At 49.7% G+C, this 13947-nt stretch overlaps 1 protein-coding gene across 1 annotated transcript in view; it reads right to left on the minus strand.

The window, feature by feature from the left end:
* Nucleotides 1-640: 640 nt before the first annotated feature.
* DDX31 (DEAD-box helicase 31) overlaps nucleotides 641-13947 on the minus strand; it is a 102262-nt gene continuing 88955 nt past the window's right edge. The window contains exon 20 of the mRNA XM_060251394.1: nucleotides 641-1055. Coding sequence (XP_060107377.1) covers nucleotides 908-1055 — 148 coding nt within the window. The 3' untranslated portion in view covers nucleotides 641-907. The remainder of the gene's footprint in view (nucleotides 1056-13947) is intronic.

The following is a 13947-nucleotide window of genomic DNA, read 5'->3' on the forward strand; positions in this document are numbered from 1 at the left end:
CTTGTCACTCCTCAGAGGCTTTCTGGGGTAGGGGCAAAAACCGGAGGCTCTGAAAGTGGCCAAGTCAAGGCAGCCGATCTTAAAACTTTGCAGTCAAGAAGGGGCTGCACCTTGCGTGCAAGCAGGGGGGTTTCCTTCCACCTCCCTCTCCCCCACCATGGCAATCTAATGTCTGAACCAGGGTTGGCCAAACTGTGGTTTGGGAGCCACATGTGGCACTTTCACACATAGTCCATGGCTCTCAGAGCCCACACCACCCCATCAGCCAGCTGAGAAAAGGCATTTCTTTCTTTAACTCACTCCTAAAAGCCAAGCCAGCCAGAGGCTTGGAGAATGCATTTAAAGTTGCTTTCTTCCCACCTCTCTCTCCACCCTCCCTCATATTTTTTCCTTCCTTCCTGTCTTGCGGCTCTCAAACATCTCACATTTATCCTATGTGGCTCTTGCACTAAGCAAGTTTGGTCACCCCTCGTCTAAGCTAAGGAGTATCAAAGCTATTCATAGCTGGACTTGCAAGCGATTGGCTTTATTTGGGCTCTTCCGCCCAAAAGTTCATTCAGACCAGCCTGATGCCCAGTTTAGAGTTTAGGGGCTGCATCTTGTGCCCCTGAAACTCCTCACTCCCACCCTTACGCCCCTTGCAGTTTGTTGTTCTCACAGGCAACCAATCTGAATTCAGGACTGTAAGACCAGCAGATGCCTTGGGGAAAATGCACCTTTAATTGCCATGGATCCCTTGGAGGGAGGAGGAGGTGTTGGAATGTAGCTAGTTCTCTTGTTCGGCTTTTGAAAAAAAAAACATCTTCCAACCCCTTCTCTGTCGCCGTCCCAGAGGGCATTCGGCTGTTTCCCGGCCCCAGCGATTCTCAAGAGTCTGTTTTTGTGGAGGAGGCGAAGAAAGGCCAGCTCAGGGCTGTGGCTTTGGGTTCCCAAGTCTTCTCAGTCCTTTCTTCCTCTTGACCTGAGATGTGCCGGAGTCCAACCCACTCGAGTATTCAGATTGCAGCATTTCAGCCAGACGGCGGTTACCCCAGCTCTTCCTGAGAAGGTCGGGCCTGGGAAAAGAGAGAGAGATGGAGAGGGAGGCAAGAGGGGGAGAAAAGGATTTTTAATTTATTGATTTTTGTTTTCATGAGCATGTTGTTGGGATTTTTACGGCTGCGTTGAATTATTAACGCTGACATAAGTCCCACTCAGATCAAGGCAATTTCAGATTCAGGCCTCAAAAACATGGTGAGGAAGCAGTTTCTGAATGGCAGAAGGCAGCCTGCATGACGGAATGCCCTGACATGAAACCAAGAAGCCTAAAAGCCACTACCAACAGGACGCTGCCCTGACCTGGATGGCTCAAGCTAGCCCCATCTCATGTTCTTGGAAGCTAAGCAGGGTTCACCTTGGTTAGTCGGTCAGCAGTCGGGTTAGAACAGATAAAAGGAAGTCCTTCTTCACCCAATGGGTGATTAAGACATGGAATTCACTGCCACAGGAGGTGGCAGCGGCTACAAGCATAGCCAGCTTCAAGAGGGGATTGGATCAACATGGAGCAGAGGTCCACCAGTGGCTATTAGCCACAGCATATAGTTGGAACTCTCTGTCTGGTGCAGTGACGTTGGCCTAATCCAACATGGCTTCTCTTATGTTCTGAACTCTCTGTCTGGGGCAGTGATGCTCTATATTCTTGGTGCTTGGGAGGGCCACAGGGAGGGCTTCTGGTGTCCTGGCCCCGCTGATGGACCTCCTGATGGCACCTGGGGTTTTTAGCCACTCTGTGACACAGAGTGTTGGACCAGATGGGTCATTGGCCTAATCCAACATGGCTTCTCTTATGTTCTTAACTCTCTGTGTGGGGCAGTGATGCTCTGTATTCTTGGTGCTGGGGGAGGCCACAGTGGGAGGACTTCTGGTGTCCTGGCCCCGCTGATGGACCTCCTGATGGAACCTGAGGGTTTTTTGGCTATTGTGTGACACAGAGTGTGGGACTGGATGGGCCATTGGTCTGGTCCAGCATGGCTTCTCTTATGTTCTTATATTTTTAGTACTTGGATGGGAGCCACCACCAAGGAAGTCCAGGGTTGCTCTGCAGAGGCGGGCCATGGCAAACCACCTCTTGCCCTGAAAACCCTACAGGGTCACCATCCACCAGCTGTGACTTGATAGCACCTTCCACCATGACCATCACCATCACCAGGAAAGCTAGCATGTCAGGGGAAAGACTGAGCTGGAAATCTTCACTGAGGCATACAGCTTTTTGTGAAGGCTCTATTTGTGCATGGGATAGCGCTCCATTAAGTGAGCCCCCACTGGCAGCATGCAGACTGTCCAGAGAAGCAGCAGACCTCTGAATCCCAGAACCAGGAGGCAATATCAGCAGAAGGCCTTGGCCATCTCTGCCCTGAGATGGCCCTTGGGAGGAACTGGATAGCTACTGTGTGGAAAAGAGCACTGGATTCATGTCAGACGAAGACAAATCCCCAGGAAAATCCCATGTCCAGAGCCTCAGAGTGGTTCACAACCTCCTTTGTCTTCCTCCCCCACAACAGACACCCTGTGAGGTAGGTGGGGCTGAGAGGGCTCTCACAGCAGCTGCCCTTTCAAGGACAACTGCGAGAGCTATGGCTGGCCCAGGCCATTCCAGCAGCTGCAAGTGGAGGAATGGGGAATCAAACCTGGTTCTCCCAGATAAGAGTCTGCGCACTTAGCCACTACACCAAACTGGAAGCCGCAATTTCCATCTGAGCAGTGCTGTTAACAACAGGACATTCAGGAGGATATTGATTCATAGGCCACCATTAAGTCAGAAGCGACCTGACGGCACAAAACACAACATGCGAAAAACATTTGAAATTTAGGTGGTGGGGGGTGGAATGACAAAAGAGGGACATAAATGCAGGTTTACAAAATTATGATTGGGTACGGCGAGAGGTTGTTTCTCTCCTCATATCAGAACTTGAGATGGATCGATGAAATTGATTGTCCAGAGATACAAAGAGCAGCAAATTGCAAGTGCTTTTTCACAGGGCATCATTTATTTATGGAATTTGCTACCACAGGATGTGCTGATGGCCAGTGACTTAGATCGATTTCAGACTGGACATGTTCAACTGTTGTTAGCTACATGGAATGTCCGTGTTCAAAGGCAGTACCTCTCTGAATACCGCATGCTGGAGACAAGCAACAAGGGACAACTATTGCCTTCACATCTGGCACATCACTGTTGAAAAGAGGATGCTGGACTGGGAGAATTTTTGGTCTGAGAAAGGCCAAAGACCATCATGCGCATCTTTAAACATCAAGGCTAGACTACTGTCTTGTGCTTTGGGCAGGGCAGCCCTTGATGACAGTCCAGAGATTTCTGAGAGCAGAAAATGCTGCACTCTCTTCTGACGAGGTGGGTCACTGGGAGCACCCCACAACCCAGTTTAGTGTCTGCACTGATTTCCATACTGTTTCCAAGCTCTGTTTCAGATGCTGGTGATGACCCGTGAAGTTCTCATTGGGCTGGGGGCCACCACGGCCGAGACACTTTCTCTACTGCTTCATTCTGCCATAACCAAAGGTCAGCTAACAACACCGCCTACTGAATACCAACTATATATGAAGGTAGGACTTTGAGAGTGCACAGACAACTGGACAAATCTCTCTGGACGATCATCAGCCCGTCATGCTTTCAGCCTAACCTACCCCACAAGGTTGTTGTGAGGATAAACGGAGGAGGGGAGCATGCAGGCACACTGGCCAAGAGATGGCTCTCTTCTCTTGGTTCCTGCTTCAAAATTCTATCAGCCGGAGAAATCCGATGTCAAGGTGACCAAAGTCCCCTCTCCTACCTCTTCCCCTAAAATTAACAGGGAAAGCAAAACATTGTGCTCTTTAAGCAGAGAACAGAGCTCATGGGTCACAGTGGACTGCATCACATCAGACCGTAGGTGGGATGTGTGAGTGTGTGTGTGTGTCACGTTTTGGATGCTTTGTTCGGTTCAAAACTCGCCGCAAGCAGAAAGCCAGCAGAGCTCTCAAGGAGAGGGAGGGCGGGCTGTTCTCCCTGCTGCACTGCCTTTCTGTTCTACGAAGGGCAATTTGAAGTCCAACATTCCACTGCAACCAGAAACACTGCAATCCCGGTGGTTAGCTCAGGGCTCTGCTACCAGGATGCTGCAACATTTCCCCGCACGTGTGAACTAAGCTTCACATCTGTGCAGGGGTGAAAGTAAGCCAGTAGGAAGAGCCAGTAAGAAAACAGCTGTAAGGCTAGTGTCCGTTTTCGTTTCCAAAGCCTCCTAGTAAGAGAGAGCACCAGTAAAACATCCGTGTTACTTTCAGCCCAAACATCTGTGCGTGTGCGCGCATGCACAACTAATCCAGCGGTCTCAACATATGAACATATGAAGCTGCCTTCTACTGAATCAGACCCTCGGTCCATCAAAGTCAGTATGGTCTTCTCAGACTGGCAGCGGCTCTCCAGGGTCTCAAGCTGAGATTTTTCACACCTACTTGCCTGGACCCTTTTTAGTTGGAGATGCCGGGGATTGAACCTGGGACCTTCTGCTTCCCAAGCAGATGCTCTACCACTGAGCCACCGTCCCTCCCTGCAATGCAGTGGATGACAAACGGAAATAAAAGAAAGTCCAGTACCTTGATGATGAGCTACAGAATCATTTTCAATCTAACGAGCACATTTTTTTTATTCGGCTCTTCCTCCAAGGAGCTTAGAGAAGCTCACCTAATTCTCCCCTCCTCCGTTTATCCTCACAACAACCTTGTGGGGTAGGTTAGGCTGAAAGCACGACTGGCCCAGAGAGATTTGTGGTTGGTGGGGTGGGGGGTTTGAACCTCCTCTTCCCAACCCAACTCTCAGATTCCCAACCACTGCACTAGGCTTGTGTAGCTGAGCTCAGTGGCTGCAGTTCTGAAAAGCAAAACAGAAACAGCTCCTTCTTGCCAAGAGCCTGTAAAATCAGAGCTACAGGAAGCAATTTCTTCCTCTCCAGGGGAAGCCAAGCTTGGAATGGAGCCTACAGCTAGAAGGGATTTTTCAGTATCTGAACTGGTCATGTATTTATATCCACATATACAGAGAGAGTGGTAAAGCTGCAGTACTGCAGTCAGAGCCCTCTGCTCACAACCTGAGTTCGATCCTGGTGGAAGCTGGGTTCAGGTAGCCGGCTCGAGGTTGACTCAGCCTTCCATCCTTCTGAGGTCGGCAAAATGAGTCCCCAGCTTGCTTGGGGGGGGGGGAGTGTAGAGGACTGGGGAAGGCAATGGCAAACCACCTCAAAAATAGTCTGCTGTGAAAACGTTGTGAAAGCAACGTCACCCCAGAATTGGAAACGACTGTTGCTTGCACAGGGGACTACCTTTACCTTTACATATGAAAAATCAAATCACTCGGCATTTTTTTTTCCAGGGGAGCAGGAGGAGATTGGATTTATCCCCTGCCCTTCACTCGGAGTCTCAGACCGGCTTACAATCTCTTTCCCTTCCTCTCCCCACAACTGGCACCCTGTGAGGCAGGTGGGGCTGAGAGAGCTCTCACAGAACTGCTCTCGAGCAGAACAGCAGTGAGAGAGTTATGACTGACCCAAGGTCACTCCAGCAGGTGCGTGTGGAGGAGCGGGGAATCAAAGCCGGTTCTTTTAGAGTCCGCGCTCTTAACCACTATGCCAAACTGGCTCTCACCAAACTTAGGGCATGACTTTGTTTTGGATGGCACTGTAAACTGAGGTGCTTCAAACCCTGCTTGCTAGTTAGTGGTCGGTGCAAAACTTACTGTGGAGGAAAAATCTGGAGGTACAGATGAGAGATCCACAGTAAAGCTGAAGTTCTGAAATATGCTCTGCCTCTACAGAGGATGGAAACCTTTTAGGAAGAGGCATTCTGGCCATTACTGAAAGAGAGAAACTGAAAAGTCCTGTGGGAGGGGAGGTGCCAAGAAACCATTTCTCTGGAGAGCCAGTTTGGTGTAGTGGTTAAGTGTGCGGACTCTTATCTGGGAGAACCGGGTTTGATTCCCCACTCCTCCACTTGCACCTGCTAGCATGGCCTTGGGTCAGCCATAGCTCTGGCAGAGGTTGTCCTTGAAAGGGCAGCTGCTGTGAGAGCCCTCTCCAGCCCCACCCACCTCACAGGGTGACTGTTGTGGGGGAGGAAGGTAAAGGAGATTGTGAGCCGCTCTGAGACTCTTCGGAGTGGAGGGCGGGATATAAATCCAGTATCTTCATCTACCTCGCAGGGTGTCTGTTGTGGGGGAGGAAGGGAAAGGAGATTGTGAGCCGCTCTGAGACTCTTCGGAGTGGAGGGCGGGATATAAATCCAGTATCTTCATCTACCTCGCAGGGTGTCTGTTGTGGGGGAGGAAGGGAAAGGAGATTGTGAGCCGCTCTGAGACTCTTCGGAGTGGAGGGCGGGATATAAATCCAATATCTTCTTCTTCTTGGTCTATTGAAGACTCACCCAGACAACCTACCCTGCAATAGTCACCACCTTGCTTTAGTAGTATTACTTTTAAAAAGCTTTCCAAGGACCAGAAATGTTTCCACCTTTGAAGATTTAAGTCAAATTTCCCTGGAACCTGGCTCCATTATCATGGGCCCTCAGCGTGGTGCCTGGGGGGGCACCATGGCACCCACTGATGCCCACCAAATGTTTTTAGGAAGTGGGTGGGGCTTTTGCTATCAGAACTGGCCTATTTCATCATGACAGTGATTGGCTACTGGAGACTTGACTGGTTGTGCAGATTTTTAAAAAATGCTGCTATGGAAGCAGCTGCCAATGTCAAGAGTCACCCCGTCTTGTTCCTCTTGCCATATGTATCCGGTGATACAATACTGTGCTTGTGCTAGCTATGCTGCTTTGATGTAGCTGCTGCTTGCTGCTTATCTGAAGGGAGGATGGTATGTCTGGGAGCTGGCTAGTTGCGATGTAACCAAAGACCAAGAACGGAAGGAGAAGCGACCCAAGAACTGATAACGGCACCTGTAGTGATGACAGCTTAATAGAAACCCCGCACAAAACCCCCGCTTTAGCTTGCTGCGCTTTGGCTTGAATTATAACGGTCAGGGCAAAGGTTTATAAGTTGGGAGAACTGGCGGGTTGTCAGTTCTGACAACGCATCTGTATGCCCATGAAGCTGAAATAAAGATCTTGAACTCTACTTGTCTTTTCCTTGGCTCTGGGTCTGACAGCCACCACAGCACAAAGTTCTTCCCAGTTCTACAGAAGATAAGCTGTGGCAGCCATTTTGTTGCTGCATCCACCATGACATTTCAGAATTCCAAGTGTGCCCAAGAGATTCAAAAAAGTTGGGGACACCTGTACTGTATCACTTGCAGGGACCAGATTCTTTGGAAATCTCACATGGTATAGTGGTCAGAGTTTCAGACTAGGATCTGGGTAGCAGAGATATAATTTTTTTAAAGGATACAGATAAACATGACTAAAGTTTTTTTTTTTAAACTTAAAACGTGCTTAAAACATTTGTCTGAAAGGTGTTTTCTTTGCATTTCTCCCATGGGATCCAGGGAACTGGGCAAAGGAAGCTCTGACTCTTTCTCTCCCTCCCCAGGGTCCAGGAAGGGGAGGAACCTCAACCAATGGAGAAAGTTTAAGTTTTGCTCTGTAGCTTGTGTGAGACTGAGCAAGCCTTGCAAAGCAAATTGAGATGCAGATGGAAACAAGAGAGAGGGAGAAGGAAGTAGGCAAGAGCCGGTTGCTTGGGGGCCTGATTCAGCCCCTGGGCCACATGTTTGACACCCCTGGCCTAGGCAATCTCCTTTAAAAACTATCCAGTATTCGCAGGATTCTGAGAGATACTCCAGAGTTCCAGGAGGACTAGAACTTTTCTTCTTTAAATAAAAGGAGAGAAGAGCAGAGCGTCTCATTTGCAGGCGTGGGGGACAAAGCAACTGCCCTTGAGGCCAGCTCAAGCCACTTTCTGCCATCTTGCGAGATTCAGCCGATCCCACCCTTTTGCTCCAAGCCAAAAAGCCGCCACAGACGCGGTGCGCATTCCTCGAATCCCTGGTGCGTCCCTGGAGGAGAGCCGGCCATTTGTCAGGGAACCTTTCAGACTGGATCAGGCCGTCCATTCATCTGACGGCGCCTCCCAACCGCCTGCCCCATCCGGAGGCTGGCATTGCCAAGCCGCCAGGCTGGGATACCTCTGCCTTAATGCTACCTCAACACCTGCTTTTCTGCCCGTTGACTCCAATGAGCCATCTGTGGCTGACGCACGTTGGGGGTGGAGGAAAGGGCTACGGCATTCATCAGCGGAGCCGGGCTCCTTTAGACAACCCAACAGATGTCCTCCCGACCATGTCACTGGCTGACACCGATGCTTGCTCAAGGAAGGAACGAGAAAAGGCACAGCCCCTCTGGAAAGACTCATCCATTTGGGGAAGAAGCACCAACACCCTTCGAGAGAGGAACCAGGGGGCGGCCTTCATGCCAACGGCCTGTTAGCCAAGGTTTCAGCAAACCCTCACTTAGTTGCATGAGGGTGAGCCTCTATCTCCTTGAGCTGGATGGTCCAGGATAGCCCCATCTGTTCAGCTGCCCACCGCCAGGGCAAGAGCCTTTTCGGTGGCAGCCCCTACCCTCTGGAATGCTCTCCTTGAGAACATCAGGGCCCTGCGGGACTTGCCCCAATTCTGCAGGGCCTGCAAGACAGAACTGTTCAGAACAGGCTTTTAACATCTAATGGAGGCATCCAGCACTTCACCACCCCCACAGCATTAGTATCCTAACCCGAACCAAACGGAAACGCAAGGCACTCAATAACACCCAATAACATCATAGGAAACAGTACTAATCAAGAAGTAATAACAAGGCCACCTAGGGACTAAAATTGTATACGTTTGAGATGTTTTAATAATTTATTGTGACTTTACTGCAACAATGTAATTTTATGTTGTTTTAATTGATGTTAGCTGCCTTGAGCCCGTCAGGGGAGGGCGAGATATAAATATAATAAAACAAACCAGATCTTGGAAGATAAGCAGGGTCGGCCCTGGTTTGTACCTGGATGGGAGATCACCAACAAAATCCAGGGTTGCTAGGCAGAGGCGGGCATCAGCAAGACCACCTCGGAACACCCCTGGCCTTGAAAGCCCAACGGGGCCCTTGTGAGTCAGCTGCAACTGGATGGCAAGTCTCTCTCCCTGACCTGGGTGGCCCAGGCTAGCCAGGTCTCATCAGATCAGGACGTTCGGCCCTCGTTAGCACTCGGATGGGAGACCACCAAGGAAGACCAGGGTTGCTACGATGGCAAACCACCTCTCTGGCCTTGAAAACCCTACACCAGGGATGGCCAAGCTCGCTTAAAGTAAGAGCCATATAGAAGAAACAACAGATGTTTGAGAGCCGCAAGACAGGGAGGGAGGGAGGGAGGGAGGAGGGAGGTTATTCTCTTTGTTATCCCTGAGGGTGTAGAATGGTCTGCCACAGTGTTTTCACTCCAGGTCAGGGGTGGTCAAACTTGCTTAATATAAGAGCCACACAGAATAAATGTCAGGTATTTGAAGGCCGCAAGACATGAACAGCAGATGTTTGAGGGAGGGAGGGAGGCAAGGAAGGAAGTGGAAAGAAAGCAACTTTAAATGTATTCTCCAAGCTGCCAACGGGTTTGGCTTGTTGAAGTGATTTAAAGGGACAAATACCTCCTCCAAGCTGGCTGATGGGACGGTGGGGGCTTCGAGAGCCACACAACATTTACGAAAGAGCCACATGTGGCTCCCAAGCCACAGTTTGGCTCCCCCTGCCCTACAGGGTCACCATAAGTGGGCTGTGACTTGATGGCGCTACCCACCACCACCAAGTCCCTATCAGGGCTGCCTGCAGAGACAGACCCAAGGGCATGGGAACAGCACACATCCACAGGATGGGCCAATCAGCACAGACTCAATTTAATTATCTTGTTTTCAAGTTTCAAGATCTTATAATGATCACAGAGGAAGCTTCAGACCCTTATGGGCAGGGAGAGGGTCCCATAAAACCACAGATGATGGACAGCAAGGGTGCCCTTTCTGCACAGTTCCTTCCTCACCACCCATGTCTAGTCTTCCCTACCACATCACATTCTAAATATCTTGGTTGCTTTCCCATCCAAGCAGAAGAAATGTAGATTTTGTAATCCCCAAAATCAGCTGCTCAGTCAAACAACAGCTAGAGCCAAGAAAATGCAAACTGTCTAAAAACCTGGATCATGGAATTGGGGGGAGGGGAATGGGGGCAGATTTGGAACTCTTCAGATGTTGTGTCTAAAGCTTTTATCTGGGGCAGGGTAGGCTCCTTATAAGGAGCCCCATGGCACAGAGTGGTAAAGCTGCAATACTGCAGTCCAAGCTCTGCTCACGACCTGAGTTCAAACCCTGAACCCTGGTGAAAGCTGGGTTCAGGAAGCCGGCTCAAGGTTGACTCAGCCTTCCATCCTTCTGAGGCTGGTAAAATGAGTCCCCAGGAAGGCGACGGCAAACCACCCCACAAAAAGTCTGCCAAGAAAACATCATGATGTGATGTCACTCCATGCGTCGGTAACGACTTTAGGTTCCTTATGTCTCCTTTAGGTTCCTTATGTCTCCTTTTTCCTGCTCTTTCCTGCAGCTATACTTGTGTACAGCCTATAAGCACGCTTTTAAAAAGTCTATCCTGAATCAATCCAAATTCTTTGTCAGGAAAACAACTGAGAAGAGGTGAAGTAGATGACCGAGGCAACCTCTGTGTTGAGTAACTATTTACCATTTAAGGCAGAGGTGTCAAACATGCAGTTTGGGGGCCGAATCAGGCCCCCGGAGGGCTCCTATCAGGCCCCCAAGCAACTAGCCGTCATCTGCTTCCTTCTCCCTATATCTTGCTTCCTTCTGCATAACAGCTTGCTTTACAAGGCTTGCTCAATTGCACAGGAGCTACAGAACAATACCTCTATTTTCTCCATTGGCTGAGGCTCCTTCCCCTCCTGGTCCCCTGGGGAGGGAAGGAAAGAGCCAGAGCTTCCTTTGCCCAGTTCCCTGGATCCCATGAGAGAAATACAAAGAAAGCATCTTTAATACCAATAAATGCTAACATTTTAAGTATGTTTTAATTTTTTTTTTAAATGGTGTTTGTGTTCTTTATAAAATTTATATTTCTGATTTTTGTTGTTGCTCAGTCGCAGTCGAGTCTGACTCTTTGCGACCCCATGGACAAAGTCACGCCAGGCCCTCCTGTCTTCCACCACCCTCCGAAGTCTGCTCAAATTCGTGTTAGTTACATCAGTAACGCTGTCCAGTCATCTCTTCTTTTGCCATCCCCTTCTTCTTTTGCCTTCTGTCTTTCCCAGCATCAGGATCTTCTCCAGGGAGTGCTCCCTTCTCATTTGGTGGCCAAAGTATTTGAGCTTCAGCATCTGACTTTCCAGGGAGCAGTCTGGGTTGATATCCCTTAGGACTGACTGATTTGATCTTCTTGCAGTCCAAGGGACTCTCAATAGTCTTCTCCAGCACCACAGCTCAAAAGCATCTATTCTTCTGCGCTTGGCCTTCCTTATGGTCCAGCTCTCACAGCCATACATTACTACTGGGAACACCATCGCTTTGACTATATGACTTCTGTTGGCAGGGTGATGTCTCTACTTTTTATTACACTGCCCAGGTTTGCCATAGCTGTCCTCCCAAGGAGCAAATCTTAAATAGGTACACACATGGCCTGGCCCAACCTGACATGGCCTGGCCCGACAAAGTCTCATTTATGTCAGATCTGGCCCTCATAACAAATGCATTTGACACCCCTGATTTAAGGGGACAAAATCTCTGCGAGAGATGGCCACAACCTGCCAGTCTGTCTCACGGGCCTTTTGGCTCAGTGCTCTGTGGTAGTTCAGATCCACGAAAGAAGCAGGGAAACATGGGCTGGGAAGACTGGAAACAGAAGGGCAAGGAAAAGAGGAGCAGGCCCGTAGAAGGAGCCTGAGAGGGAAAGGCAGAATCATAGAATCATAGAGTTGGAAGGGACCTCCAGGGTCAACTAGCCCAACCCCCTGTACAATGCAGGAAACCCACAAATACCTACCCCAAATTCACAGGATCTTCATAGCCGTCAGATGGCCATCTAGCCACCGCTTAAAAACCTCCAAGGAAGGAGAGCCCACCACCTCCCGAAGAAGCCTGCTCCACTGAGGAACCGCTCTAACGGTCAGGAAGTTCCTCATGTTGAGCCGGAAACTCTTTTGATTTAATTTCAACCCGTTGGTTCTGGTCCTACCTTCCCGGGCCACAGAAAACAATTCCACACCCTCCTCTATATAACAGCCCTTCAAGTATTTGAAGATGGTGATCAGATCACTTCTCAGCTGCCTCCTCTCCAGGCTAAAGGTAAAGCAGGAGAGAGCAGGGGCAGAGGAGGAGAAGGCCGGAGTCTTTATCACCCCCCCCACTTTTGACTCTCTGCTTGGCTCATCTGCTCCCCCTCCCCCTTTTATTTTTTTTTAAAAAGCAGTGCCCGTCTCCACCAGAGCCGCAATCCCTCCCTGGGCAAGGCTCCAGTTTTGCCTGCCGCTAATTAAGTGATATGAAGGAAGCTGTAAATGCCACAAGGAAATTGGCAGCCGACCGACTCGTCCTGATGAGCTGATGGCTTTGCCGGGCGGAGCTGCAGCTGCAGCTTCGCCTGCCGGGGCTGGTCTGGTGGGGAGGGAGTGACGGATCATTGTCTCCCTGCCCCAGCTCTCTCTCCCTTTCTCAAAGACAAAGTTCTCAAGGTGTTCTCCAGAAAGTTGGCCAGCTGGGAAGTCCACCCCTCGACTCCCTTTTTTTCTACACCAGTTTGGTGTAGTAGTTAAGTGCATGGACTCTTATCTGGGAGAACTGGGTTTGATTCCCCACTCCTCCATTTGCAGCTGCTGGAATGGCCTTGGGTCAGCCATAGCTCTCACAGAGTTGACCTTGAAAGTGCAGCTTCTGTGGAGAGCCCTCTCAGCTCCACCCACCTCACAGGGTGTCTGTTGTGGGGGGAGAAGATATAGGAGATTGTGAGCCGCTCTGAATCTCTGATTCAGAGAGGCGGGCAGGGTATAAATCTGCAGTCGTCATCGTCGTCTCTAGGTGGGATCCAGAATTACAATTGACTTCTGTACTACAGCAATCAGTTCCCCTGGAGAAAATGACCACTGGAGGGTGGACTCTATGGCAGCTCTGTTATTCTTGAAGCTTAAACTATGGCTTCATGTTGCACCCAAAGGATGGATGGATCTTTGTTTCTGGATTCAGAAGTAACACTTATGGGGACAAAGGCAAATGCCATCTTGGGGTGTATCAAGAGAGGCATAACATCCAAATCGCAAGATGTCATAGTCCCACTTAGAGCCTGTTTGGTGTAGAGAACCAGTTTGGTGTAGTGGTTAAGCGTGTGGGCTCTTATCTGGGAGAACCGGTTTGATTCCCCACTCCTCCACTTGCACCTGCTAGCATGGCCTTGAGTCAGCCATAGCTCTGGCAGAGGTTGTCCTTGAAAGGGCAGCTGCTGTAAGAGCTCTCTCAGCCCCACCCACCTCACAGGGTGTCTGTTGTGGGGGAGGAAGATAAAGGAGATTGTGAGCCTGAGTTCAGGGTGGAGGGCGGGATATAAATCCAATATCTTCTTCTTGTGCAGCTAACCTCAAAGGCAGCTCTATTGGGTTAAATGGGAAGAAAAAACACCATAATATCTTCTTGGAAGCACAGCAGCTTTACGCAGTATCCCCGATCCTCCACCCTTTGCTGGTTAAGGAGAAACTGTCGTTCGACAAATTACAAAGGTGATCTGACTCCAGTGATAGCAAGAGAAAGAAATTTTTCAGCAATTTCCGTTCTAATGTTCCCATCAAAACAGACGCATGTCCCCAACGTTGTGAAAGGGCATGACTATCTACTCCACTCTGCTTTGTATATGTAATTTAAAACAAGTTGACTCATTGTCCCATGTTCTTCTTTATTGTCCCCT

This window comes from Heteronotia binoei, chromosome 12 (genome assembly GCF_032191835.1).
Source record: "Heteronotia binoei isolate CCM8104 ecotype False Entrance Well chromosome 12, APGP_CSIRO_Hbin_v1, whole genome shotgun sequence".
Taxonomy (NCBI): Eukaryota; Metazoa; Chordata; class Lepidosauria; order Squamata; family Gekkonidae; genus Heteronotia; species Heteronotia binoei.